This window comes from Panthera onca, chromosome E1 (genome assembly GCF_046562875.1).
Source record: "Panthera onca isolate mPanOnc1 chromosome E1, mPanOnc1 haplotype 2, whole genome shotgun sequence".
In the NCBI taxonomy this organism is placed as follows: domain Eukaryota; kingdom Metazoa; phylum Chordata; class Mammalia; order Carnivora; family Felidae; genus Panthera; species Panthera onca.
Genome location: NC_138352.1, coordinates 18,584,507 through 18,612,034, shown reverse-complemented (window position 1 = coordinate 18,612,034; position 27,528 = coordinate 18,584,507). Strand labels below are relative to the sequence as shown.

The 27,528-nt window shown below is 59.1% G+C and overlaps 2 protein-coding genes and 1 long non-coding RNA gene across 4 annotated transcripts; 1 reads left to right on the top strand and 2 right to left on the bottom strand.

Moving 5' to 3' along the window:
* Positions 1-11,344: 11,344 nt before the first annotated feature.
* Positions 11,345-13,813, bottom strand: LOC132688405 (uncharacterized). The gene is made up of 2 exons (XR_009614517.3): positions 12,177-13,813; positions 11,345-11,797 (listed from the first exon to the last, which is right to left on the bottom strand). It is a non-coding gene; the product is annotated as an uncharacterized LOC132688405 (long non-coding RNA).
* Positions 13,814-13,904: 91 nt separating this feature from the next.
* YBX2 (Y-box binding protein 2) lies at positions 13,905-19,355 on the top strand. Of its 2 annotated transcripts, none has more exons than XM_060647471.2 (9): positions 13,905-14,226; positions 14,815-14,878; positions 16,247-16,280; positions 17,141-17,230; positions 17,501-17,785; positions 17,936-18,039; positions 18,325-18,502; positions 18,813-18,897; positions 19,277-19,355. In XM_060647471.2, the coding sequence occupies exons 1-8, from the start codon at positions 13,962-13,964 to the stop codon at positions 18,861-18,863; spliced, it is 1,071 nt and encodes a 356-aa protein (XP_060503454.1). In that variant the 5' UTR covers positions 13,905-13,961; the 3' UTR covers positions 18,864-18,897; positions 19,277-19,355. The 2 variants fall into 2 exon arrangements, with proteins under 2 accessions (XP_060503454.1, XP_060503453.1); XM_060647470.3 differs by having other exon boundaries at positions 18,982-19,355.
* A 493-nt stretch (positions 19,356-19,848) lies between these two features.
* Positions 19,849-25,853, bottom strand: SLC2A4 (solute carrier family 2 member 4). The gene is made up of 11 exons (XM_060647469.3): positions 25,579-25,853; positions 24,107-24,223; positions 23,818-23,990; positions 23,606-23,730; positions 23,372-23,487; positions 23,110-23,272; positions 22,772-22,959; positions 22,495-22,599; positions 22,280-22,381; positions 21,364-21,567; positions 19,849-20,887 (listed from the first exon to the last, which is right to left on the bottom strand). The coding sequence occupies exons 1-11, from the start codon at positions 25,609-25,611 to the stop codon at positions 20,681-20,683; spliced, it is 1,533 nt and encodes a 510-aa protein (XP_060503452.3). The 5' UTR covers positions 25,612-25,853; the 3' UTR covers positions 19,849-20,680.
* Positions 25,854-27,528: the final 1,675 nt, after the last annotated feature.

Genomic DNA, 27,528 nt, shown 5'->3' with positions numbered 1-27,528 from the left:
CTCTCCAGGTCGTGGAAGGCGACCACGAAGCAGGGGACAACCCGTCTCTCGCGGTTTATTTCTCTGGCCCTCCTCCTAGGGAAGAAAGCTGCCGCTTTTCCCGCAACTCTGTGGTCTTCTTCCAGTTTCCAGGTTTCCGGCACTACCCTCGTGGCCACCTGCTTTGCTTCCGCAAACCAGGCGGGCAGCAGTCCTGTAGAGAAGACGAGCAGCCACATACCTGGGCTGGGAGTCCCCAACCCTGGATCTGGCTCTTGTTTTGTTTTAGAATCCCGTAACCTGGTAGATGCGTACCGCAAACACCGGCTTGAATTAATACGTTTATGCGGCGTGGTCCACTATCACTCCCCGTTCCTTCCACTCGGCTTTCTGAAGTTTCCGCCTTTTCCTTTGTAAAACGCAAAACCACCACTCCCCTCCTCCCCCCGTAAGGGTCTGGGCGCATTGTTTAAAGCCCCAACCTGCTCTTCTCACAGATGTATTTGTCCATATGATCCAACAACTCTCTTAGGTGTATGCCCCAAATCATTAAAAAAAAACAACAACAACAGCTACTTAAATCTTTGCAGGAAAATATTAACAACAGCGTTATTCACAGTAGTCAGAAGGTAGGAACAACCCAAGTATCCATCAACAGAGGAATGGATGGGGGGGGGGGGTGTACAATGGAATATTATTCAGTCACAAAACAGAAATGAAGTACTAATACCTGCTTCGACTAGATGAACTTCAAAAATATTATGCTAAGTAAAAGAAGTCAGACAAAAAAGGTCACATACCCTATGATTTGAATGGCAAGAACTATCCAGAATAGGTAAATCCCAGAAGGAGAAAGTAGATTGGGGGTTGCCAGGTGCTGGGGGATGAGGGGACCAGGGAGTGGGGTTAATGGGCAGGGGGTTTTATTTTGGAATGATGAAGCGTTTCAGAATTAGGTGAAGGTGGGGGTTGCACAACACCTGATGCTCTAACTGGCACTTCATTCATCTAAAAATGGTTAGTGTTGGGGCGCCTGGGTGGCTCGTTCAGTTAAGCAGCCGACATTGGCTCAGGTCATGATCTCGCGGTCCCTGCGGTCAAGCCCCGCGTGGGGCTCTGTGCTGCCAGCTCAGAGCCTGGAGCCTGCTTCCGATTCTGTGTCTCCCTCTCTCTGACCCTCCCCCGTTCATGCTCTGTCTCTCTCTGTCTCAAAAATAAATAAACGTTAAAAAACAAAACAAAAAAAATAAAAATGGCTAGTGTTATGCCATGTGAATTTCACTTCAGTTACCAAAACTTGTACAGGAATGTTCAAAGCAGTTATTCATCATAGCCCAAAAAGCAGAAACTCCTGGAGCCCATCAACTGATGAATAAATAGAATATGGTGTATCCATGCAACGAAATATTACACGGCAATAAAAAAGGATGGAGTACCGGGTAAATTGAAACGTGTTAAACGAAAGTCGGTCACAAAAGACCACATAGTATAGAGTTCCACTTACCTGACATGTCCACAATAGGTAAATCCATGGAGACAGAAAATAGATCAGTAGACACCTAGTGTTGAGAAGTTAGAGGGGAATGGGGACCCAGAGAGGGACTGCTAAAGAGTACAGGGGAGGGGCAGAGTATGGCTTTTGTGCTGAAGAAAATGTTCTAACACTGATTGGAGCTATGGTCCCATTCTTCAGATATTAAAAAACACTGAATTGTACACTTTAAATAATTGAATTGGATGATATGTGAATTATATCTCAATCAAGTTATTCCTTAAAAAAAAGTGCTGTCGTCTTTGTGTGACTGTACCTCCCGTGTGTCATGTGCCAGTCTTAATTGATTCATTTCGCTGAGACATTGGTGAAGTGTCCTCACTGACCTAAAGCACAGACTCCATGATATGACAAGGGCACTGAGTGATAACAGCCCTCGCCAACTTCCATCCAAAACTCAAAAAAGGCACAGATAATCTTAAATTTGTTTTTTGGGGGCGCCTGGGTGGCTCAGTCGGTTAAGTGTCTGACTTTGGTTGTCATGATCTCACAGTTTGTGAGTTCGAGCCCCGCGTCCGGCTCTGTGCTGACAGCTCAGAGCCTGGAGTCTGCTTCGGATTCTGTGTCTCCCTCTCTCTCTGCCCCTCCCCTGCTCATGCTCTGTCTCTGTCTCTGTCTCTCAGAAATAAATGTAAAAAAAAAATGAATAAAACAAATTTTGTTTTTTAAGTTTATCTATTTTGAGAGAGACAAGACACTGTGCAGGTGGGGGGTGGGGGTGCACAGAGAGAGAGAGAGAGAGAGAGAGAGAGAGAGAGAATCCCAAGCAGGCTCTGTGCTGCCAGGGCAGAGCCTGATGCAGGGCTCGAACTTCTCAAACCATGAGATCATGACCGGAGCAGGAACCAAGAGGTAGACGCTTAACAGACCGAGCCATCTGGGCACCCCAAAAGGCACAGATAACCTTGACAAAAGACAGAGTTCTACATACTCAGAGGAAGAAAGGGGCAAAATACTGTTCAGTATTGCGGGGTGATGAGGTACCTGGTACCCGGCCGAAGCACCACTGCATTGCTTGCGTGCAGTCCCTACAGTCCAGGGCAGAGTCCTCAGCTTTGGGAGCCCTCCCAGTTTACGTGGCCGGTCAGATCACTTCTCGAGGGACACCTTTCCTGAGCTACAAGACTAAGTGGGCTTCTCATGTTATGTGCCCTCACAGCAGACATAGAGCCTGTCACATACTGGTGACATCCATTTATTTGTGTAATTGTTCTACTCACGTCTGGCTTTCTCCACTGGAATATAACCTGTGTAGGGTTGGGAACCTGTCTGGTTCGTTATTGTGTTCTCAGCAACTAGGATCGTGCCTGGCAAATACACGGTACGCTATCGATCCTAATTGACCGTGGAGGAAAGGTACACCGGGCTCTGGCTAATCAGACTCACGATAGATTGACCAAAAAGTGGGAATCTCAGCTTCTCTATAAATGAACTGAAATGGGGAAGGGCAACAGAACGTCTATTTTGGCTGGTCCAACTCTCCGTTCTTTTCTATAAGGAAATGTAAGTGGAAAGACAAAATCTAGTCAAGGAACCTTGACATCGGACAAGGGAATTAGCTACGTGTCCTCCAACGTTTGGTACCACACAGCTCTAAGAACAGAAGAACACAGTGCATCTGTCCTCATTGCGAAAAGGCCAGTCTGTCTCCCCTTCAAAAAGAATCCTGGAAAGGGAGCCCGGGTGGCTCGGTTAGGCATCCAACTTTGGCTCAGGTCATGATCTCACAGATCGTGGGTTCGAGCCCTGCGTTGGGCTCTGCGCTGACAGCTCAGGGTCTAGAATCTGCTTTGCATCTGTCGGTCTGTCTCTGTCCCTCCTCAGCTCACTGTCTCTCTCAAAATAAATAAATATTTTTAAAAATCCTTTAAAAAAAAAAAAGAATCCTGGAATAGTGATGATCTTGGATCAGAACTCCCCTGAAAATCATTGGAGAACCTCTCTGTCTTTTTTTTTTTTTTTTTTTTTTATGATTTACATACCAAGCAACCCCCTTTAGGTCACATAGAAATTTCTTTCTTGAGAACTGATTTGAATGCACTTGATCAGATTCTATCTTAAGATGGCATTTCTTTCCCACCTTCTGTGGTTACACCCACTCACCAAGATTAAAATTCAGATATTCGGGGAGAACTCTCCAGCTACCCATCTATAGATTTTCAATGCCTTTGGATACTGTCCTGGCAATCCATCTGATTCATTATTTTCTCATTTCTTTCTCAGAGGGTAAGAGTTTAGCGTTCTGCTGAGAAAGAAGTTTGCCAAGTAAGTTTGTATCTCTTCTGGTAGACTTTCCAAACCTTCTATTTTGGAATAGTTTTTGCTATGCAGAAGACTCGCAACAGTGCTATGAAAAATACTTTAAGGAATACCAGTGAGGTTTTGTGTGTGTGTGTGTGTGTGTGTGTGTGTTTGAAGTTTTTAAATGCTCATTTATTTATTTTTAATGTTTATTATTGAGAGACAGAGGCAGAGGGCGAGTGGGTCTGAGGCAGACAGAGAGAGGGAGACACAGAATCTGAAGCAGGCTCCAGGCTCCGGGCTGTTAGCACAGAGCCCGACACGGGCTCTCAAACTCACAAACTGTGAGATCGTGACCTGAGCCGAAGTCGGACGCTTAACCCACTGAGCCCCCCGGGCACCGCAGCAGCAGTGAGGCTTTGGATGGGAACCAACAGTGCGGTGGAGGCTGCATGTGTAGGTTTGTAAGAAGCAATTGTGCAAACCTCCTCCTAACAGCACATTCAATAATGTCTTCCTGAAAGCTTGAAATTGACCACAGTGGAAGTGTTTACATCAGGGAAATTGGCAGATGTTGTTTTCCATCTCCCAGAGCTGGTTGGTAACATTTAGCAGCAGGCACTGATTGGGAAGGAGGTTCTGACATATAGAAAGTAGTGTTAGGTCAAGCTAGTCTAACACTAGGGGCTCCTGGGTGGCTCAGTCGGTTAAGCGTCTGACTTGGGCTCAGGTCGTGATCTCACGGTTTGAGTTCGAGCCCGGTGTCGGGCCTGCTTCGGATTCGGTGCACCGCCCCCCCCCCCGCCCCTCCCCTGCTGGTGCTCTGTCTCTCAAAGAAAATAAATAAATGTTTAAAAAATAAAGGATTCCAGGATTCTGAGAGTCTTGGGAAGCCATCAGAGCGATGGGGTGTGCAAGCCAGTCGTGAGCAGAGCTGGACTTGGGAAGGTGGGTAGGACTGGGGTTGAGGACAAGGCCGCTGTTTTTAGTAGAACTGACCCTCACAGACAGGAAAGGGGCTCCAGGCATATCAAGAGGAATGGTTTTACGTGATAACAAAGACTCTGTCAAGTTTTCTTTATCATGAAAATACAAGTCTTTGTGGAAACATTTGGGAAAATCAGAAAAGAAAGAAAAACAAAAACATAACCCCCAGGACCCAGAGGCAGCTACTATTAATGTTTTACCATATTTGCCTACAAACTTTTTTCTATGCCTTTTAAAAGATACATCTGAAACAAAATACTGGGGGAAAAAAAAGATACATGGGGGGGGGGGCTCACGACACGATTTCGTGGTCTGTGAGTTCGAGCCCCGCCATCAGGCTCTGGGCTGATGGCTCGGAGCCTGGAGCCTGCTTTGGATTCTGTGTTTCCCTCTCTCTCGAACCCTCCCCGCCTTGCGCTCTGTCTCCCTCTCTCTCTCTCTCAAAAATAAATAAACATAAAAAAAAAATTTTTTTAAATATCTGCGTCTGTTAGGTGCCAGATACTGGAGACACAGGGGTGGTGACCTTAGCAGTATGGCCCCTTCCCCACAGCTGGGAGGGAGGAAAACAATCGAGAATCAACAAAATATATAACATGTAACGAGTGTTCAGGCCACCTGTCTACCACCAGTGAGCGATGGGCTTATGAATGGCAGTTAGGAGAGTCAGAGGAGCTCCTGAGAAGAAGATACCACAGGGATCTTTGTGACTTTGACCTCGCCTCTTTGGAAGCTGAGAAGAGAGTGGAGGTGCGGAAGACGCCTGGTTCTGGGCCCGGAGGAGAAGCCCTACTCAAAAGCCCTCCTCATCCCCCATTCTCAGAGGCCTTGCTGAACCTGGGTGCTAGAGAGAGAAGTTGGAAAATGCCGTAGACGGGGGACCAAATGCGGGGAACGTGAGCGGCAGGACCGGGCCGAACCCAGCCCAGAAGCCGGTCTTTTGGCAACAGAGAAGCCAGAGCCGAGGAACGTGAGGGAAGCCGGCCCTCAGCAGGATGAGGGAGGGTCTATGAGTTCTGGGGACAGCGGATAAAGAAAGCTTAGCTGGGTACCAGCGCTTCTTGGCGTCGATAGACCAGCTTCTTGGCTGGTCTAGACCCAAGAAAAGAATATCTCAAGATGTGAGAGAGGAGGTGAGGGGGCGATGACATCCGTGTTAAGAGAAGAAAGGTCCAAGGGCAGACGGGGGCCTCACCTCCGACAGGGACTCGCGTGCTGATCTCGCGTCCCAGGCCTGTTCACCTGCCCCCAACCCCGATTGTAAGGGTTAAATTGTAGTGTAGAGCTAATGCTTAGCTTGAAAAATAACAGCTTTGTGTTGACACTGAAGGTTAAGAGATAACAGCCTTGCTTTGCTCTGGTAAACTAGGCATCATACCCTTGTAAATTAGGCTTCACCAATTAAGGCAACAAAAGTTCAAAGAAAAGAGCATGAGAGGCAGGGTCAAGGAGATCCACTGGTTGCAACTTAGAGGCAGAAAGTCTAAAGTAAACACCTCATTAGGCAACTGTTTCTAACTCATCTGGAACCTGTTTCTTTGTTCTGTTCCCAGGTGATGATAAAAGGATGTGATCGGTTATAAAAACTCTGTCCCCCGGCTGTTCGAGGCCGCACTCTTATCAAGAGTGTTGGTCCCGATCGGTCGGCCTTGCCTCTCATTGTAATAAACTTTGTTGTGACTGTCACTGGTGCCCGTAGCATTCTGTTTCAGGAGTCGTGTGGATGCAACACGATGCCAATCCCATTCCTGGCTACCCTCTCGCCTCCTGGCCAGAGCTGGGATCTGGCTCCGCCTCCTGCCCCCGCCGGGCTGACTTCGACGGCATCTCGCATCTCGCCTGCTTCACCACCCCCGTGCTCACCTCTACCCAGCACCTGTCCCACAGAGCGCGTGGCCGTCTAGCCTGCCGGACTGCGACAGACGGATCTGGCATGTGGCGGGTTCTGAATACCTTCTCCCCGGGCTGCCTCCTCTCCTGTTCAGGATGTGCGACCCAGCCTAGAATACCAGATTCTTGGGGCGCCTGGGGGGGCTCAGTCGCTTGAGCATCCGACTCTTGATTTCGGCTCAGGGTTCGTGGGTTCGAGCTCCGCATCGGGCCCTACCCAGCCCACCGCTTCCCTACAGGGCTCCCCTGGCCTCCCAGCCCGAGGTGTAATGTCAGAGTTTGCTCTACCTCGGTGCCTTCCGGAGCCTGGAGCCTGGCGGCGAGGCCTACATCCCCATCAGTGGCGCCACTCGAATCCGCACCCCCATCACCTCTGCCTCTGGCCGCTCTATGTCCCACAGGGGAGCCAGACGATGTTTTAAAAACAGATGGAGCAGGGGCTCCACCTGGGGGCTCAGTCGGCTAAGTGTCGGACTTCAGCTCAGGTCATGATCTCATGGTTGGTGAGTGTGAGCCCCTCATCCGGCTCTGTGCTGACAGCTCACAGCCTGGACCCTGCTTTGGATTCTGTCTCCCTCTCCTTGCCCCTACCCTGCTCACCTTCTGTGTCTTTCTCTCTCAAAAATAAATAAAAAACAAGCAAACAATAAATAAAATCTTTAAAAAATAAAATTTTTTTATTAAAAAAAATTTAACGTTTTTTCATTTTTGAGAGAGAGAGATCATAAGCAGGGGACAGGCACGAAGAGAGGGAGACAGAGACTCCCAAGCAGGCTCCGCGCTGTAAGCGCAGAGCCTGACGTGGGGCTCGAACTCACGAACGGGGAGATCATGCCTTAGCCGAAATCAAGAGTCAGATGCTTAACCGACTAAGCCACCCAGGCGCCCCTATTTAAAAAACACATAAATAAATCAGGCCATATGACTCACTCCCCCTTTTAAAACCCTCAAACGCTTCCTATAACTTCTGGAATAAAATCCAGTTTCCAAAGCTTTGGTTGCTCAGGCCTTGCCTTTCTCACCCTCCTCTTGGTCCACTAAACTTTTTCGTCCAATGGGCTCAAGCTTTTCTGCCTCAGGGCCTTTGCACTAGCGGCTTCAAGCACCCGGAACCCTCTTTCCCTCATCCTTTCCTTCGGCTCTCTTCTTCCCATGCTTCAGGTCAGTGCATAGACTGTGACACCTCCCCTGGCGGTGGGGGCCTGGTGGCCTGATTCCAGATTCGCCCCCCCACATCTTACTCTCTATCACACCAGTCTGTGCCTTTCCTTCATGGCTTGTTATCATATCTGTAATTATCGTGTGCATCCATTTCCTTATTTCATCGTGCGGCCTTCTAGAACGTGAGCTGTCTGGGGGCAGGGAACGCGCGTGTCTTATCCACTACTGTATCCGCAGCACCTTTTATTTATTTATTTTTATAGCGCCTGGCACACAGTAGGTGCGCCACAAACGTTTGTTTGGAAGACGTAAATGAAGAGGCACATTTGACCGTAAACCACCTGACGTCTTTAGGAGATTTGCAGAGTGGTCCGTGAGCACTGCAGGGGCCGTTACAGCTGCTAGTGCCCTTGCCTCCCTGGCTATGCGGCCGGAGGAAGGTGGTCCGTAAGTGTCCGTGAAATTAAGGCAGGAATCCCTGGGCTTTGGGGACAGATTTAGCGTCACGGAAGCTGCGATGTACAGAGAAGCACGTGCAGCCGCGTTGCCTGCTAGAACTCTCCGTGACGACAGAAGTGTTCCGCAGCCGTGTTCCGTCCCTGTCCCCGAGCCGAATGTGGATTTCGTATTTCATTTCATTTTATTTATTTATTTTTTTTTAATTTTTTTTTTTAACGTTTATTTATTTTTGAGACAGAGAGAGACAGAGCATGAACAGGGGAGGAGCAGAGAGAGAGGGAGACACAGAATCTGAAACAGGCTCCAGGCTCTGAGCTGTCAGCACAGAGCCCGATGCGGGGCTCGAACTCACGGACCGTGAGATCATGACCTGAGCCGAAGTCAGGCGCTTAACCGACGAGCCACCCAGGCGCCCCTTTCATTTCATTTTAACTGGACTCAAATGGCCACAGGTCGCTAGTGGCTGCTGTATCGGCCCATTCAGACAATGGGAGGACCCGTCAGGAGGGGGTGAGGGGCCGGGGTGAGTAGAGACTCATTGGCAACAGGAAGAGAGAGGGCTGGATGGTGGGTCTTTAGAGCTAAGTTCACCTTGGGTGTTTGAATGTCACCCGTGAGCCTTTAATGAGAAGTCACGGCAGAATAGAGTATTTCATTCATTCGTTCGTAAGTTTGCTTGGTTATTTTGTTAACCTCTCACCCCCTTCTACCCTGCCTTTCTGTAGGGAATCGTGCCGTTGTATATCTCTTTAGAGTTTATTATAAGAGAGAGAGGGCGCAAGCAGGGGAGAAGCAGAGAGAGAGAGAGAGAGAGAGAGAGAGAATCCCAGGCAGCCTCCACGCTGTCAGTGCAGAGCCTGATGTGGGGCTCGGTCCCACGAACCGGGAGATCATGACCTGAGCCGAAATCGAGAGGCGGACGCTCAACCGACTGAGCCACCGAGGCGCCCCTCCCTTCTGGTTTTTACGTATTCTGACCAGATGTGACTTGTTGTTTGTGGGGCTGTGTTTTTCTTAAGTAAGTGAGACTGTGGTCTTTCTCGTTTGGTTTCCTATTCTTTTTTCTCTAAGGGCCGTGTTGTGAGGGTCCGTCCGTGTTGTCACAGAGCACAGAGCCTGTCCCGGGGTCACTTCTCAGTGCTGCATGACATTCCGGGTGGACACCTACCACGTTTTACCCAGCACGCGCCCGGCGACGGACGCCCGGGGGGCCTCCCCGTTTCCAGGAAAGGAATCTCTTTGTGTCGTGTGCCCCGCGGATGAGGTGCTGGCCATTGACAATGTGCACGTGGAAGGTGCCTGAGCATCGCGAAAACCAAAATGCATTTCAGAAAGATGTTTTGGAGGGCGCCGGGGTGGCTCAGTCAGTTAAGCGTCCGCCTCTCGGCTTCCGCTCAGGTCACGCATGATCTTCCGGTTGGTGGGTTCGAGCCCCGCATCGGGCTCTGTGCCGACAGAGCAGAGCCAGCTTGGGGTTCTCTCTCTCCTCCTCTCTCTGCCCCTTCCCTGCTCGTGCTCTCTCTCTCAAAATAAAATAAACTTAAGGGACGCCTGGGTGCCTCAGTCGGTTAAGCGTCCGACTTCAGCTCAGGTCATGCTCTCGCGGTCCCTGAGTTCGAGCCCCGCGTCGGGCTCTGTGCTGACGGCTCGGAGCCTGGAGCCTGCTTCCGATTCTGCGTCTCCCTCTCTCTCTGCCCCTCCCCCGTTCATGCTCTGTCTCTCTCTGTCTCAAAAATAAATAAACGTTAAAAAAAATTAAAAAAAAAAACTTATAATAATAAAAGATGTTTCTGGCTGCCTTCATTTACCCAGTCAAGTAGTTACCGGTCACCTACTATGTGTTGGGTACAGTTTGAGGCACTGAGAATACAGCAGTGGACAAGACAGACAAGACAGACAAGATCCCAAGCTTACAAATTACAAACAAGCAAATATCAGGTACGAATAAATACTACGGTGGAAATCAAGCAGGGCAGCGGGACGGCGGTGGGACAGGCTAAGCTGCTGTGAGGTCCACTGTGCAAAATGGACTGGAGAGGGCAGTTCTGAGGGCGAGGAAACCACGTAGGGGGGAGGCCACTGAGCTGATGTGGGTGAGAGATGCCGACGGTGTGAACCAGGTGGGGGCGGTGGGGTTCACATCTCTGCGCCCCGATATGGTGGAGCCTTTTCCCCAGACAGGGGTCCTGGAGATTTCCCGCTGGCAGCTGGCGATCGTGGGTCTGGGGCTCAGGTGGTCCGGGCCGGAGGCACGGGCTGGGGGGGGGGGGGGTCACTGGGTTCGGGTTGTCTTTGCCTCCCTAGGTGTGGCATTAACGAAATGCCACAAGCTCGATGCTTAAGATGCTTAGACTCCTAACAGGTCATATTTGAAGCAGGGGGGTGGAGGGGCCTCCATGGGAGGGGTCACAGAGTCAGAAGAAGAGAAGAACTGGGGGGCTCTGACCTTGAGGAAGGGGCGAGGGAGAGGCTGAGGAGTCCCTGAAGAAATCTGAGAGCCAAACGGTCTCCGTGGGCCTCTGCCCCGTGGACGGAGGCGGAGGAACGGGGGCAAGCAAGGGTCCGTCGAACGAGGTAGTGCGACCGACGTCAACGCCGGTCCCGAACGCCGGGCCTGGGGAAGAGCAGAGCCTGCGTGATGCAGGCGGCCTCTGGAGACATTTGGTTGGGAAGGAAGAGCCTGACATGTGGAAAGTACTAGAGGGGAGGAGGAAGGTGGAAAAGTGTAGTCCCAGCGCGGTGGCAGGAGGCTGGTGACTCAGAAGAAAGGTCCTGGAGTCAGGCTGCTCTGCGTCTGAACCCCCCGCTTGGCCGGTTCCCGAGCTGTGTGGTCTTGGGCTGCTGGCTTACCTCCACTCTGCCTCAGTCTCCTTATCTGAAGAGCGGGTACAATGACAATAGTACCCACTCCCCAGGGTTGCCGTGAGGAATTAATGACCGAAGTCACCTAGGCTGCTTAGCACAGTGTGTCGCACATAGTTAGGTGCTAAAAAAAAAAAAATCTCAACTCTTACTGCTCTCGGGTAAAAAAAAACCCAAAAACCCAAAACCAAAAAAACCCAACAAGACAAGGAGGAAGTTTCAAGAAGGACGTGTAAATAATATCCGATGCGGCAGATGGGACAAGGAGACAGGCAGAGGGCGGAGAAAAGGTCAAGGATCTGGCAGTCCTAGCAGAGCTTGGAAGGAGGGGAAGAGGGAGGCAAAGGCCGCGGAAGAGTCGACAGGCGAAGAGAAGGCCGCGGGGTCTGGGGCACTTTCTGGAGCGGCCGAGGAGAGAGAGAGAGAGAGAGAGAGCGCGATCGAGCAGGTGTTAGAGGGGAGAGGGCGGAAGCTCTGGTTTGGGCTGCGAGGAGACGTGTGTCGCCATGCGGATTTGGCACCGGCTCTTAAATCTTTCAAACGGCGTCTCCATTCCACACCGCACATCTTCTCTGCAGGAGCCGCAAAGGGCCACAGTGAAGGAGGCGTTGGTTTTCGCGTTTTGTTTGGTTTTACACCCGAGAACGAGACGGGCGAGGCAGTGAACTTCAAGTGGACGGGGGCAAACGGAGAGAGAGCGACAAAGGAGGACCCTTTTTGCCGGGGTGCCCAGAGCCCTGGCTACCTCAAGCCCCTAAACGTCTGTAAATGCCCAGAAAATCACCCGTGCAGACCCTTCAACTCAACAGGGAAATTAACTGCTTCTCTCGGTGGCAGCTAATTCCTGCCCGTGGGGATAGGGAGGATGTTACTGTCGTAGGAGTAAGCGTCGTTTCCTGTCGCCAGGCGCCTGCCCCTCAGCGCCCTCACCCAGGGGTCTCCTGACATCTTTTCTTAAAAACTCTTACCGCAAACAGGGCTCATCTTTCCTGAGCTTCCTCTCCTGTCACCGTTTAACCAGCCCACACCTGCACTCTCTCTGTACCTTCTGCGTGCTTCCTCTGCTGCACTGGGAGGTCTCCTGCTCGCCTTGCTCCAGCCCTGCCCTCTTCTGCGTGCCTCGATCTCGGGGCTGGACACAGGTACACGGGTCCTTAACAGTCCGAGGGAGAGTGGTCATTTCTGCATCCTTCGCGGCCTTGCCTCTTGATTTAATTGTTCTCCCGCTTTTTTCTCTTCTTCTATCCGCGGTGCCGGCTGCGCGGGGACACAGAACTGTCGCCCCGGACAGGGCCGGAGGGGTGGGGCGGGCGGAGTAAGCCGCAGGTGGCAGGACGGCGAGGAAGGCGGCGCCGGCGCCTCCGGGAGCGGCCGGCAGAGGGCGCGCCGGGACCGGGATTGGAGGACGGCCGCCGGAGAGCCGCCGCCGAGCCTGGCGCGGACCCCGGGGCTGGAGAGGCGCGCTTGGGGCCCGCGGCGCGTAGGGGCACGAAGGCTGGTCCACGCGCACCGTCCCGGCTAAAAATACGCGCTGCCCGGGTCCGGCAGCGGGGGCGGGGCCCTCGGGAGGAGCGACTCTGGAGCCGCACTACTCTGGGAGGGAGATCGCAGCTCCGGGCCGAGCACCCGGGCTCCGGGGAAACCCGGGGCAAGCTTCGCGCCGGGGCCTCAGTCTTCCCATCTGTGCAACGGGGACCATCCGATTACTCAAGGAACAAGTGAGCGTCCACGTTGTGCCAGGCAGTGCTGCAGGCGTCAGGCACGCCCACCAGCTCCGTCCAGCGCAGCGGGGGCACAGGGCGAGGTACGCTCATATTTTCAAAAACGCCCCGAGGAAAGGAAAGGATGACGTGATGGTGAGGAGGGATAGGTCAGCCGGTACTTGAAAAGGTTGCCCTGCAAATCACGGAGGTGCGTTCTTGGTGGCGGCAAGCGCAGGTGCAGGCAAAGAAGGAAGGCGGGGGAGGCTGCGGGGACCTGGACATCGCGGCGGCGACGGTCCTTGGGGAGGCTGGGGATGCCTGGAAAGGGCTCGGGGGGAGCTCTCTCCTTTAGGGCGCTGACTGCGCGGACAACGGAGTCGTGCATTCCGCTCTCCGTGCGTCCCACCTCAAAAATAAAAGTGGGAGCGATTGCGAGCTGGGAGAGTCGTTCTTCCGCGGCGCATGGAGGCTCGCTCGGCGGGCGGGGACCCCGGCCCGGGGCGTGCGGGGCATCCCCCGGGCCGGGAGGTGGCGGTGTGCGGGCACGTGCCGTCTCGAGGGCGGAGATGAGCGGTGCGGCGCGCGGCCAGAGCGGAGGCTGCCGGCCGCGCACCCGGGTCGTCAGGGGCAACCCCGAAGCTGCGCCCCCCCGCCCCGCCCTGCGCGCACAGGCCAGGTGGCGGTTGGGGCGCGACCAGCCCGTTTGATTTCCCGCGGCCGGTGGAAAGGGGCGGAGGGGGAGGGGAAAGGGGCCGTCGGCCAATGGGCTGGGGCGGGGAGGTCACGTGACGGCCTCGGGGCGGGGCCCAGGTGTACTTACGAGGTGGCGAGCCCGGGTCTCGGCCTCCTTGCGAAGCCCGGGAGGCGTGGCCGGCGTGCGGGCCGGGGCGGGGGGCTGCTCCGCTGGGATTGGCCCGGGGGCGGCAGGCGGGGCCGGCGCGCGCCGCGGCTGCGGGCTGCGATTGGCCTCGTCCCGGGGCCCGCTGCCGGCGCGCGGGCGAGGCTCGGGGCGCGAGGACTGAGCGGGGCGACGGGTTTGCGAGCCGGGGGGAGGGGCCGGGGCGGTGGCGGCGGCGGAGGAGGCGGTGGCGGCGGCGGCGGCGGGGGCCGGTACTGGACCCGGCGGGATGAGCGAGGCGGAGGCGGCAGCAGTGGCGACCGCGGCGACGGTGCCCGCGACGGCGGCAGGGGTGGTGGCGGTGGTGGTACCGGTGCCCGCGGGGGAGCCACAGAAGGCAGGCGGCGGGGCAGGCGGCGGGGTCGGAGCCGCCTCGGGCCCCGCTGCCGGGACCCCCTCGGCGCAGGGTCCCCGCACCCCGGGCAACCCGGCGACGGCAGCCTCGGGGACCCCCGCGCCCCCGGCCCGGAGTCAGGCGGACAAGCCGGTGCTGGGTGAGGGGGGGCGCGTGCCAGAGCGGCTCTGCGGGTGTCGACGGGCTGGGGGAGGGGTGTCGTGGAGCCCACGGAACCCAGAAAGCCGAAGGCGGGCCTGGCCCCGGAGGCTCAAAGGACTAGCTGGGCTGGGGGCAGCTGACCCAAGCGTGTTCCCCTGGTGGGAAGTCCTGCCGCGCCTCCCTGGCAGCAAGGGCGCGGTGGGTATGTCCAGCTAGGGTCCGGGGCACGTCCCCGCGGCGGGAGACTTGGCCTGGTTGACTCAGCCCGGGCAGCAGGTGCGCTAGGAACCCCTAGGGCAGGACTTGGTGGGCCTGGTGCGTACCTAGTTCTAGGTGAAGGACCCGGATTTGTAGCTCACGAGGGTTAGGGTTAGGGTTAGAAGGGTCATGAAAGCCTGAGCCCTGCTGTACGGGCGCTTCAATGTGGGGGAACCGGGTCAGGATTGCCTCGAAGCCACCACTGGTGGCTTCAAGTGGAGCTTCATAGGTCATGGCGAGGTGGGTTGGATCTGGAGTGCCTCCAAACTGAGTCCAACTCTCTCTCTTCCCCCCATCTTCTTGTCCCCACTGCGCTTCTGCCTGGCAGCCATCCAGGTCCTGGGCACCGTCAAATGGTTCAACGTCCGGAACGGTTACGGATTCATCAACAGGTATCTGAGAACCCCAGGTGGGGGTGGGGGGACTGGTGTTTTCCAGACTGGCCTGTGGGGCTGGACACCTTCCCAGCCCCGTCTCTCCCCCTGCCGAGGCACGTGGTTGCAGTGTCCAGCTGATGCTGCTTGAAAGTCTTTAACCACAGCACAAACGTGGGCGCCATGGAGCCGCCTCGGAATCTTCAAGGGCGGCAGAGAGTTAATGATCTAGGAACTTGGCCAACCTGGCTCCGGGCCTCCTGCTGCTCGTCTGTCTCACCTTGTGCTTTGGTTTGCTTCACCTCTGGGGCCGAATGTACCTGCTGTCTGCGCCTCGGGGCTCGGGGCTGGGGTCCTCACTCGTTTCCCAGAACGGTCCCCTGACTCACGGCCCTTAGAAAGGGCTGCTGGCTCGTTTGAATCCCCCACCTGACGGGCCGGGCCGGGCCGGAGGCCGGTGCCGGCTGGGGGCTGGGGCCGAGGCAGGAAGCCAGCCCCCGCAGACAGAGGCGGCTGCTGCTGCTTCTCTTCGGTTGGGCTGCTGGGAGCGACTGTGGTGGCTGATTGTGAGCAGAGCCAGGTCTCCCCCAGCGGGCCCTTCCCCAGCCCGGGCACCCTGCCCAGCCCAGCCCTCCTGGGAGGCCCCAGTTCCCTCTTAGCAGGCTGACCTTTGTACAGATCCCAGTGCTTTAAAGCTAGAACATTTGATCTAGGGAAGGATCCCTCCCTAATTCTGGAAACTGAGGACTCCCGGGAGGTTCTGAAGGAAAACCTTTGCGTTCTCCCCTCCCCGCCGTGGGATGCTAGGCTAAACTGGGGTAACTGGCGAGCAGGCAGAGAGAAGGATCGAGTATGATCTTGTTTCTCACCCTTGGTCCCTGGGTGTGTTGAGTGGGGGCCTGACCCTGGGGTTCCCCTCTGGGCTGAGGGCGAGAATAAAGTCTTGGGGATGTTCAGAGCAGGCTCTTGACAAGTTGTCCCCTTCTCAGACATATTCTCCGCCCGCACCCCACCTTCCTCCTTGACTGTAGGAGGGAAGACACGGGGATTTTCCAGCCGGGATGGGGGTTGGAACAGAGGGGGTGCTGGCCAGGGACAGTTACACCCAGTCCTGCCAGGTCCTATGGTGCCCCTGGGGTGGAGAGTTGCGTCCTCGGCAGGTAAGAGCTGGCCCAGCTGCTTCAAGGTGACTTTGCACCCCCCCCCCCCCGCCCTTACAAAGCCCATGCTTTTCAGGGAGGTTTTTGGAGCTTCCAGCTCCTGTCACCCCATGGGTCCTGTGTACCCCCAAGAAGCCAGGGGATGCTGGCCTGCTGCTTTGAGGACTAGGCAGCTCGGGAGGCCTCACCAAGGTCACCCCCCCTAACAACCCCTCCTGTTCTGTAGGAATGACACCAAGGAGGATGTCTTTGTTCACCAGGTAAGTGCTGGGTCGTCTTTGGGTGGGGGGAGAACCCACCCTCTCCTGGAAGGCCCGTGCCGTAATCCTTAGCAGCACACAGCGTTTCTCCTGCCTTCCCCTCGCACAGCGTGCCCCGCAGGAAATGGTCCCCCTCCACCCGCCTCAGGTGCCTGTGTTAACCACCATGGGCCCCACTTGTGTCAGGGTGTCTTTGTGAGAAGCAACTTGTTGCCCTCTGGTCACGGCATGCTCACTACCTACATCGGGACGCGTTGACACAAGAAGGAATCCTAGGCAGTGTTCAGAGGGAAAGGACACAGGCTAGCGATACTGGGGTGCGCTGGTTCTCAAAGTGTGGGCCCCGCGGCAGCAGCATCACCTGGCGGCCAGGTTCTCGGGCCCCACCCCAGACGTGCCCAATCAGTCCGGTTCGGGGAGGAGCCCGCCCACCTGTTGTAACGAGCTCTCCAGGTGATGCTGATGCGGCCCCAGTTTGAGAACCGCTGCCGAGGCGGCCGGAGCTCCCAGGTGAGAGGCGCGGCGCGTTTTACCCACTTTGCAACTTCGGGCGCCTCCGCTGTGTGTTCTGCCTTGAGTTCTAGTGTCTGGCCTCCCTTTCGGAAACCCCTGCGGGGCGAAGGGAGGAGGGAGTGCGCCCTGGGGCGGTGCTGAGGGCACGGGCTGCCGGGAGGCCCTAGTTCGCGGCTTCTCCCCCACTAAGCTGGGCCTGCCTCGGCGCTCACCCTGCGGCCCGGCCACGAGGAAGGAAGGTGCTGAAGACCGAGAAATGGGGTGGCGGACCCGGCGGGGGTGGGGGGAGGGGGGAGGGAGGCCGCGGGCCCGCTGCCCTCACCTTCCCGTGGCCTTTCCCCTCCCAGACGGCCATTAAAAGAAACAACCCCAGGAAGTTCCTGCGCAGCGTGGGCGACGGGGAGACGGTGGAGTTCGATGTCGTGGAGGGAGAGAAGGTTCGGGCGGCGGCGGGGGGCGGGGCCCGTTAGCCCGGGGCCTCCAGACCGCATCCCTGCCCCGCACCCGGTGACCTCCGGGCTTCTCCGTCCTGCACCCAGCACTTGCTGGCGTCTGTCGTCCGGCCCCCACCCCCGAGGGTCCGGGAGCCGCTCTTTCCTTCCGCGGGGGAGGCAGGAGCCGGAGGGAAGCGGGACGCGGGGAAGGAGGTTCGGGACCGCGTGTGGCTGGGCCAGGGTCTCACGGCGCGCTCCCCGCCCCCTCCCCAGGGCGCCGAAGCTGCGAACGTAACTGGGCCGGGGGGCGTGCCAGTCAAGGGCAGCCGCTACGCCCCCAACCGACGCCGGTTCCGCCGCTTCATCCCCCGGCCGCGCCCGGCCGCCCCGCCGCCCATGGTGGCCGAGGCCCCGTCGGGCGGGACGGAGCCAGGCAGCGAAGGGGAGCGCGCCGAGGACTCCGGGCAGAGGCCCAGGCGGCGGCGCCCGCCCCCTTTCTTCTACCGACGGCGCTTTGTGAGAGGCCCTCGGCCCCCCAACCAGCAGCAGCCTATAGAGGTGAGGGGGCCTGGGGACGTGGAACCCGCTACCACCCCGGGAAGGGCGCCCGCGAGAACAGAGACCCCCGGAGGGCTGGGAAGGGCCGCCGACGCCGGGCGCCGGGCGGCCTCGTTCCCCAGGCTCCCCCAGGCCTTCGTGTGTTCCTAGGGCACCGATGGGGTGGAGCCCAAAGAGACAGCCCCATTGGAGGGGGACCAACAGCAGGGAGACGAGCGGGTCCCCCCACCCAGATTCCGGCCTAGGTACCGAAGGTGAGAGTCCCTCTCTGGGGCTGTCTTCCCTCTGCTGTCCGGCCTTGGGAAGGGCCAAGTTCTAGGAGAATCTGGAGCTGGCGGTGAGGGGCTGGCAGCTCCGTGATGGCTGATAAGGGTCCCGGTGGGGGAGAGCGTCGGAAGCCTGGCTCCTGGGGCGGGGGCGCCGGATGGGGAGGCACCATGGTCCCCCTCTGCTGGGGGAGCCCCGGGAGGGAGGGAGGGAGGGAGGTGGGGCACATTGGGTCCCTGCTCCCCCCACGGCCCCCCTGCTCCTCTCCCCAGGCCTTTCCGCCCCAGGCCGCCCCAGCAGCCTACCACAGAAGGTGGGGATGGTGAGACCAAGCCCAGCCAGGGCCCCGCGGACGGGTCCCGGCCCGAGCCCCAGCGCCCACGAAACCGCCCCTACTTCCAGCGACGGCGGCAGCAGCCGCCCGGACCTAGGCAGCCCACAGCCCCGGAGGTGAGCACCTGGGCCGCTTGGGGGGTGGGGGGCAGGTTAGAGAAGAGGCTGGGGCCCACTCGCCCCCTTCCCCTTCCCGCTCACCCAGCCCCGCCCCCCACCTCAACCAGAGAGCCCAGACTGCAAGGCCCCCCATCCTCCAGGCCACGCAGCCCAGGTGCCCCCCACCCCCAGCCCAAGCCCCTGCAGACCCCTCTCTTGTGCTGCTTGAGCCACTGCGGCCGCTCGTGGGTGCGAGCTGGGGAGGAGTGGAAAGAAAAAGGGTGCGAGAAGGCTGGGGTCGGGGGCTGACCGCCCCTGTTCTCTCTAGACCTCAGCCCCCATCAACAGTGGGGAGCCCCCCACCACCATACTGGAGTGACCCCCACTCGAAGGACACGTAGAGCTAACATCTGGTGAGCGGCGGCCCCGGGCGCCGGGCGGTGGGGCGCTGTGCCTGAGGAGTCCCCACTCACGCTTTATCCGTTTCTCTCTCTCAGGTTATCTGCCAGTTTTTCCAACTGCCCTGCCCCCCCCCCCAGCACCCCCTCCCCCCTTCCCCCAATTCCTGACATCAAAACGGCGGCTTTCCCCTTTTCCTTGAGACTCAGGAGGGCAAAACGACCGCCTTTTGCTTTCTCTCCCTCCCACCGTGGGTGGAGGGAAGGGACCCAGCCTTCTTGTTCAGAGGCCCCACCGCCCTCCCCCGAATCAGGCTGAGAAGGAACCAGCCGGCCCTTCCCTCCTCCTGGTTGTTTTCTTTCCCACCCAGTTTATTTTTCGTCTCCCTTCCAGCCCGTCCCTCTGAAGCCATTTTATGAACCGTCGTGTACCACCTGAGCCTCCAGTAAAAACGAAAACAGGCTTTTCTGTGGTCTTGTCTCTGCCTCTTTTCTGTGGAGAATCCCTGCTAGGGCCCCGTGGAAGGGGAGGCAAGGCCAGGCCTTGAGCCCTCCTCCTGGCGTCTCTGGCCCGTGAGAGTCCCTTTCCCATCCGTAACCTGGGGCTGGCGTGTCTCCTGCGGGATGAACGGTCTGGAGAGTCCTGAGAGCAGCTCTGGCACTTTCGGCTCCAGCTTACTGCTCATTTACCGCCGATGAGAGCGATGACTGGGGGCGCCCCGCAGGCTCGGTGTAGAGCCTGTGACTCTTGATCTCAGGGCCACGGGTTCAGTCCCCGTGTCGCCACCGTCGGGTGTGTGTTTTGGGTTTTTTAAAACAATGACTGGAAACAGAAGTGGGGGCGGAGTGGCTGCCTATGGAGGATTCTTTGGCCTCGAGCTAAGGCAGGGTGAGAGAGACGGCGGGGGAAGGGGGGCTGTGCTCGCTGCCAGCCGGTCCTCGGGCACCCCCACGACAGGACGCGCGTCTGGGATGGCGACTTTATGTCTGCGTCTCCTACATACACGTCGTACAACAGACCTTTGGTTCCTTCTCCCTGCCCCTTTTCCAAACATATACAAAAATATCGAAAGGCTCCTCCCACCCCGTTTACAGGCCGCCTTTCAAATTCCTCTTTCCCTTAGTTGGTCAAAAGCTTGTGGGTGCAACACCCTTCGGGACGGGAGAAGAGACCAGAGCGGGGCCCCCTCTCCCCGTGCGTTGGCCCGTGCTCCCCTCTTGCCCCAGAAGGTTGGGCCCAGAGGGCTGAGCCTGCCAGGAGAGGGGAGCGTAGGCCCTGGGAGGGGGCGTCCTCGGGGAGGGGTCGAAACCGGACCGCCTGGCCCAGAGTCTATGAGGCAAGAGCTCAGAGCCAAGTGCCAGAGGAGGAGGGCGAGTCCGAGGTGGCAGGGGCCACGGCTCCGGTCCTCTCTGCTTCAGTCTGCCCACTAAGCAGTCCCTGGGCCTCCCCTCCCTGCAGCCCCCCTTCTCTAGCAAGGGAGCCACGTCTTCTGGAACTGAGGGTGGGGGGTGGGTGGGGTGGGCCACGGAGGAAGGAGGGGGCGAGACGGGAGAACGGCCCACCCTGACGGCCACAGCCTAATCACACCACATCAATAAACCACGAGTCACACGAGGGGACTGAGGCGTTGCCAAGACCGCCCTTCCCTCCAGCTTCCCGACCCCCCCCCCAGGCTGCAGGGGCTCCTCAGCCCTGGAAGTAACAGGGAAGAGAGGGTTAAAGTGCACAGGTGAGGAGGGGGTCTGGGTGGGGGTGGGGGTGGGCGAGAGCACGGCCCTCCCGCCCCTGCCAGGCCCCTCAGTCATTCTCATCGTCCGGCCCCAAGTACTCCAGTTCCGTGCTGGGCTTCACCTCCTGCTCTAAGAGAGAGGGCGTCCGGCGGAAGTCGGCAGAGATCTGGTCAAATGTCCGGCCTCGGGTCTCAGGCACTCTTAGGAAGGTGAAGGTGAAAAAGCAGAGCAGAAGGACGGCGAACAGAAGGAAGACGTATGGACCCATCGCCTCCTGGACAGGCGGAGGAAGAGGTGTTGACGGAGGGGAGGGCGGGGGGGGGGGGTTTGCTACACACACAGCAGGTGGTTCCTCCATGGGGCAGGGGCAACGACCAGGAACGAGAATGGAGGGAGGAAAGGATTCTCCGTTCCCCAGCCTCTCTCGGAATCTTTCGCCGTCTTTACCATGGTGAGGGCCAGAGCGTTTCCGCTCAGCTTGGATCCCCAGCCACCTGCAGTGTGGACGTGAAGCTGGGCGCGTTACTCTGCAGTTACACCACAGCTCGGAGGCCCTTCTGTCGTTACCCCTTCAGCTCCCTCGTCTCCTTCGACTCTGGTGGAGCAGGTGGTCTTCAGGGCCCACGTGGTCCACCAAAGCGACCCTGGGGTCGGGGATGGGGGGGGGGCTGGAGGAAGCAAGGGGGCTGGCGGGGACCTGCCCCACCCTGGCCTACCGGGTAGGAGGCGGGACGGGGGCAGGGCACCTACCGCTATGTACTGGAAACCCATGCCGATGATGAAGTTGCACGTCCAGTTGGAGAAACCAGCCACGGCCATGGCCGCCGGGCGGGGGCCCTGGCTGAACAGCTCAGCCACGATGAACCAGGGGATGGGCCCAGGGCCAATCTCAAAGAATGCCACAAAGCCGAAGATGGCCACGATGGAGACGTAGCTCATGGCTGGAACCCGCTCCTGGGGGACGGGCAAGGAGAGGAAGGAATTCAGGTCCCGTCTTTCTGGATCTTCCTTTGCTCTCAGTGCAGAGAGCTGACATCTCCCCCTCCCAGCAGCTCACGGAAGAGCCTGCCACCCTAAGCTAGAACAGGTCTTGGAGCATTTCTGACCACTGACATCCAGCCGGCTGCCCAACTGCTACTCCGTTCAGGGCAGAGAGAATGTTCTACGTTCCCAGCTATCAAGGTGGTCGCTTCTCCGGGCGCCTGGGTGGCTCAGTCCGTCAAGCGTCTGACTCTTGATTTCGACCCAGGTCGTGATCTCATGGTTCTGTGGGTTCGAGCCCCGCATTGGGCTCTGCACGGACAGCGTGGAACCTGCCGGGGATTCTCTCTCTCCCTCTCGCTCTGCCCTTCCCCTGCTTGCGCTCTCTCCCCGTCTCTCTCTCAAAAAAAAAAAAAAGAAAAAAAAAAGAAAAGAAAAAAGAAAAGCTAGTTGGTTCTCTCTTGGTTCTCAAACTGGGTCCTTAGGAATTGTTGTTCCTAAAACTAGACAGTGGCTCTCCTCCCTGGCTGCCAGGGTTCTGCCTGAGCTTCCTCCCAGAGCAGGAAGAGGTGAAGGAACATAGGGGAATGCGGACCATGGTCCTGGCCCGAGGCTGGCCCCAGAGCTCCTCGGGGCGGTGCCCTCGGGCTGGGCCGCTGGCTCCCTCCCCCTCCTCAGGCCTCACCAGCAGCAGCAAAGCTATGGTCATCAAGATGGCACATCCACACATCCCCGCCAGGCCCAGGAGGTGGAGGGTCCGACGCCCCGCGCGCTCTACCAAGAACACCTGTGAGGAAGAGTCACGGCTTGGCAGGGGGCCTCCGGGCACAGGAGCGGGAGGGACTGGGCGGGTGGGGGCTCGTGGGGGACACGAAGGCGATGGTGGGCGCCCACAGTTACCGAGACCAAGGTGAAGACCGTGTTGACCACGCCGGCCCCTATGGTGGCGTAGGCTGGCCGTCCTACCCCTGCTGTCTCGAAGATGCTGGTTGAATAGTAGAACACCTAGGAGCGGGGGAGAAGAGAAGGGGATGGCAGGGGTGTCCCTCCCTCCCCTGGTGGCCACACCAAGCCCGACCGACCCGAGTTTGAACACAGGGAGCCTGCGCCCTTCTTCTCCCCTCCTCTTGGGCCGGGCCCCGACCCCTGCCCTTCCCGGAGGCTGCGACTCGCGTACAGCGTTGATGCCCGAGAGCTGCTGACTCAGCTGCAGCACGACAGCGATGGCCAGGGGCTGCCGGTGGGTGCGGCTGCCCAGGAGCTGGAGCAGGGACAGCGGCCGCTCCCGCTCCAGCTTCCGCTTCTCCTCCTTCAGCTCAGCCAGCGCTCCAGACACGTCAGCCCAGCCCGTGAGGCGCTTCAGGCCTGGGGGCGAGGAGGGTGGGGCCTGAGAGGGAGGGCGGGCGGGGAGGGGGTCTGGGAGGGCGGGGAGGGGACCAGGACCAGGGAGGGCAGGGAGGGGACCTGGGGGGGGGGGCTGGGAGGGCGGCCGAGCAAGGTGGGGCACAGGCTCACTCTTTCTGGCTGGCCCCTCCAGGTTCCGGCTGATGTAGAGGTAGCGGGGGCTTTCCGGGCACAGGGGCAGTAGGACCAGCTGCAGGAGGGCAGGCAGCACCGTGATGCCCAGCAGTAGTGGCCACAGGGTGGCCGTGCCCAGCATGGACTCCAAGCCCAGCACCTGAGGAACGAGGGTGGGCAACGGGACAGGCCATTCAGCCCGGAGCCCCCCCTCAGCCCCCCGCCCCCCCCAGCCACTCATAAGGCCTGGCCCAGTCACCTGGGCGATCAGAATGCCAATGACGATGGCCAGTTGGTTGAGCGTCCCCAAGGCACCCCGCAAGTGAGTGGGGGCGATCTCCCCCACGTACATGGGCACCAGCCCCGACGTGAGCCCTGGGCAGAGGGAAGAAGAGAGGGCTGAGGGCAGCTGGCCACTCCCCCCTGCAGGTTCAGTGATGGTGAACGGACAAGACAGCCGGGCACTGGGCAGGGCCGTGGCGCCCGTCGGTACCTGAGTAGGCGCCAATGAGGAACCGTCCCAGAATGAGCATCTCGTAGGACGCAGCAGCATTGGCCAGGCCCATGAGGGTGCCCCCCAGCACCGCCAGGATGTTGTTGACCAGCATGGCCCTCTTCCTGACGGGCAAAGAGTGGGGCTGGAAGTTAGGGTGCCATGCTGTGACCCCTGGTCCTGTCCCTCACCCCTGCCCTCCAGGCCCATACCTTCCCAGCCACTGAGAGACGACACCAATGAGGAAAGAGGAGATCATGCCGCCCACAGAAAAGATGGCCACGGACAGAGCCCAGAGGGTGGTGAGGGTGCCTGGCGGGATGGAGCTGGGTCCCTCCGGCCCCTGCCTCCCCAGCCACGTCTCATTGTAGCTCTGTTCAATCACCTGGGGGGACAGCGTAAGAGTGACTGCCTGCAGAGACGTCTCCCTCTGCTGTCCCTTGCTGTCCCCTGCCCTCCTTGTGTAGACAGTCCACACTCTGCCAGCCACAGACCCCTCACCTTCTGCGGGGCATTGATGACCCCAATGTTATAGCCAAACTGGAGGGAGCCAAGCACAGCAGAGAACACGGCGAGGACCAGGGTCCCAGTTACTCGCTGCCGTGGGGGCTCCCCGTCCTGGGTAGGCAGAAGAAGAGACGAGGCATGTCACACAGAATCATGCTTCCTTTCTATCCTCCAGGGGCCCGGGCCCAGCCGGAGCTTTAAGATGCTGGGTTCTATCCAACATGTTGGGTGAGGGAAACTGGGCCATATTAGGAATGGAGCAAAGATCTCAGTGTAAACAGGAGTAGAAAGAACCCAACAGTGATCAGCCATGAAAAAGAAAAAAAAAAAAAAAAAAAACACCACCACCAAAACTGGATCTTTGGGTCCAGCAAGCTGAGAAATGTTTGAGGACCTCGGGCCTCACCATTCCTCTGTGACCTTGGGACAGGCTTGGCCTTAAGACTTGAGTTGGAATTTGGGTGACCTTGGGTGAGTCCCTTCCCCACCCCGAGCCTAGGTTTCCACTGGGTTGGGGGGCGGGGCGGGTAGGGGTGATGTTGCCTGCTTTGCCTACCTGTCAGTAAAAGTCAGAAAGTCAAAGTCAAATGTTAACAGTATTCTGGACACTGCTGGATTGATAAAGCGAAGTGGGCCTTATCATCCGCCTCTGCCCTCTTTCCTCTCCCCCTCCGGGGGCTCCCTCAGCGGGCTCCCGGAGGCGCCCAACAGGCTCAACAAAAGACAATTCCAAAAAGGACATCGCGGTCATTCCTCCCCGCATATGGCCCTTGGGGTGGCCTTCTCTGTCCCCGCCCCGGCCTCCCTTCCCCCTCCAGGCTCCGACGAAGGGCGGGGGGCCGTGCCCGGCTTCTGTCTGGGGGAGCCAGGCCCAGGGGATGGGGGCGGTGGCGGTGGTGGCCGCTCGCTGGCGGTACAGACTGTCTCTCGGCGGAAACCTGAGCTGGGGGAGGGGGGGGCTGACACTCCCCTCAGCCCCTCCACCAACCGTGGGGCTGAGGGAAAGTTCAGCGTCCTGGAGGACGGCCAGGGGTGGGGGTGGGGGCCCACGGAGAGCCTCCGGTCCTCGAAAAATTTCCCGAGAGAGCCGGGACAGACGGACAGCTCCAGGAGGGCACGGCTCGCCTGGATCTGCTTTCTCAAGCTGGATCGAGGGCAGGGTGTCCCCGATCCCGGCGCAGCGCGCCTCGTACTGGAGAAGGGAGCGAACCCTGGACTCGGGAAATCCAGTGGTGGCCCGTGTCCCCGAACTGTCCCCGAGACCCACTCAGCCTCTTGGAAGGACTGGAATCCCACAGTCACGGGTTGCCCCCCAGGGGTATAAATAGCCAGGCCCCCACCCCCACCCCCCCACCCTCCCCCCTGCGCCTGCGCAGGGACCGCCCCCTAGCTGACCCCAAAGGCGACCCCAGCCCGAGTAAAGAGGGCCCTGTGCCCCCGTCCCGCCCCCGCATGCTGAACCCTACTTCGGAGCCGATCTGTTGGAAACCCGACGGCATCTTGTCTCAAGAACCGGAGGCGCGGGAGCAGCAGTTAACGGGGAGGCGACTGGGGGTCGGCGGTCCCGGCCTGGCGGGCCGAGGGCGCGGGGCGACGGGCGTCCCGGAGCTACCGCGCGGAGGGCGAGCCTGGCGGGACCCACTGCCGCGAGCCAAGGATGCAGAGAGCGGCCGGGCTCCCCGGGATCTGGCGCAGCGGGGCTGGGGGGAGAGACCCGAAGAGCCCCCGCAGCCCCCACGGGCCACGCCCTTCGCAGCACCCATTGGCCAGGAGCCCGCACACCCCAGAAGGCCACGCCCCTCCCTAAGCCTCGTGTTTAGAATTTGGCACCGGGGAGCGGGTGGGGCCGGCGAGACCACGCCTCCCCGACGTGCCCGACGGGACACGCCCCGCGGGTTCCCGCCCGCCTCCCGCGGGCAAGTTTGGAGACCCGGTCCCAGGACACAGCGGCCCCGCCTCGCCGCGTGCGGAGACTCCGCCCCGCAGCCGGGGTTGGGGCCGTAGAGGCGACTTGGGTGCCCTTCGCCGAGGGTTGGGACCGCGGGGTCCGGGAGGAGGGGATGCGGCAGGTAGGCTGGCCCGGGAGAGAAGTCTGGCGGCCCGACGCAGCGCGCGCGAGGTGGCGCGCGGGGTGGCTGGGGAGCAATGGCCTGGAGTAACCCCCCCCCCCCCCGCGGCTATTTTTAGCTCCCACGTTGGGAGATGCCAAATGTCAGGTCCCGGGTGTCCCGGCCTGTCCCGGGCGGGGGAGGGCAGGGAGATGGAGCCTTAAAGGGTCCGAGACGCGCTAACCACGCGGGGACGGCCCGGGGGGGGGGGGGGGGAGACAGGAAATTCCGCTCCTAGAGGGTGGCGTGTGTGGGCCTGGAGGTCCTCCTTCCGTGCACCCCTGCACCTATCTGGCCCCTCCCCCTACACCCGTTCGGCACACTGGCTCCTGGAGGCGGCCTGAGGGACAGCTGGTCACACCAGTCACGCCACCAGCCTGAGGTTCCCGAGCCGCCACCAGTGTGCCGGCCGCGTGGACGACTTGGACACGCTCTCCAGAGGCCGCTCCGGGTCTGAACCCCCAGCCAGGAGGGCGCGACCTAGTGTTGGCGCGCCGCGCGTTCCGCGGAACGCGCGGCGCAGCCCTCGGGTCCCCGAAGCGCGTGGCTGTAGCGCCACCTGCGGGGCGAGCGAGGATCCGCAGCGGATCCGGGCACAGTCGTCTCTGGCCCCCCGGTCCGCCCCCGAAAGGCTTCGTTACATCCAGCCCAGGCCTCCTTCGGGAGCTCCGGACCCCAGTACTCAGCTACCGCCTGCGCCGGACGGCTCGCATCATCAGCATGCCCACACCCGCTCTTCCTTCTGACCTCTTCATCCCCGTGGATGGTCCCGTTGGCCACCCTGTCACTCCTGGGGGAATCCCGGAGGTCCTGCTTGCTTCCTCCTCCCTTGCCCCTTCCCCTCCTCCCCTTCCCGCCTCCCGCCTTTATCCAGTGCGTTACCAGCTTTGGTGCGCTGACCTCCTAAATTCACATTCATCAGATTTTCTCCACCTGCCTTGCTGCCGCCTTGGTCCAGACCACCATTAACCTCCTGCTCCTTCCTTTCCCTGCCGCGGAGGACGGCGTTCAAGGCAAAAAAGTTCAACCTCATCACTCCTGCCCCCAAACTCTCTGGTTCCTTGTTGCCCCCACGTCAAATTCAAACCCCCTTTCAGAGTGAAAACTCCTGCTTTTCTTATCTCTGCCTCACCTTCCCTTCTTTTCCCTCGTGTTCTAGGCAATACCTAACCCCTTGGTGGTGGTGGTTGTTTTTAAGCTTATTGATTTATTTTGAGAGAGTGAGCACAAGTGGGGCAGGGGCAGAGAAAGAGAGGCAGAAAGAGAATCCCAAGCAGACTCTGAATTGTCAGTGCAGAGCCCATAGCG

What these genes read in the sequence shown, in the direction of transcription:
- SLC2A4 (XM_060647469.3), bottom strand. Translation starts at nt 25,611, where the DNA reads ATGCCGTCGGGTTTCCAACAGATCGGCTCCGAA. An exon ending in TCATCAATGCCCCGCAGAAG is followed by an intron (nt 23,991 to 24,106) that starts GTGAGGGGTCTG and finishes CTGTCCCCCCAG; the next exon opens with GTGATTGAACAGAGCTACAA. An exon ending in GTCTCTCAGTGGCTGGGAAG is followed by an intron (nt 23,731 to 23,817) that starts GTATGGGCCTGG and finishes TTTGCCCGTCAG; the next exon opens with GAAGAGGGCCATGCTGGTCA.
- YBX2 (XM_060647471.2), top strand. Translation starts at nt 13,962, where the DNA reads ATGAGCGAGGCGGAGGCGGCAGCAGTGGCGACCGCGGCGACGGTGCCC. An exon ending in TTCCGGCCTAGGTACCGAAG is followed by an intron (nt 18,040 to 18,324) that starts GTGAGAGTCCCT and finishes TCCTCTCCCCAG; the next exon opens with GCCTTTCCGCCCCAGGCCGC. An exon ending in GGCAGCCCACAGCCCCGGAG is followed by an intron (nt 18,503 to 18,812) that starts GTGAGCACCTGG and finishes TGTTCTCTCTAG; the next exon opens with ACCTCAGCCCCCATCAACAG.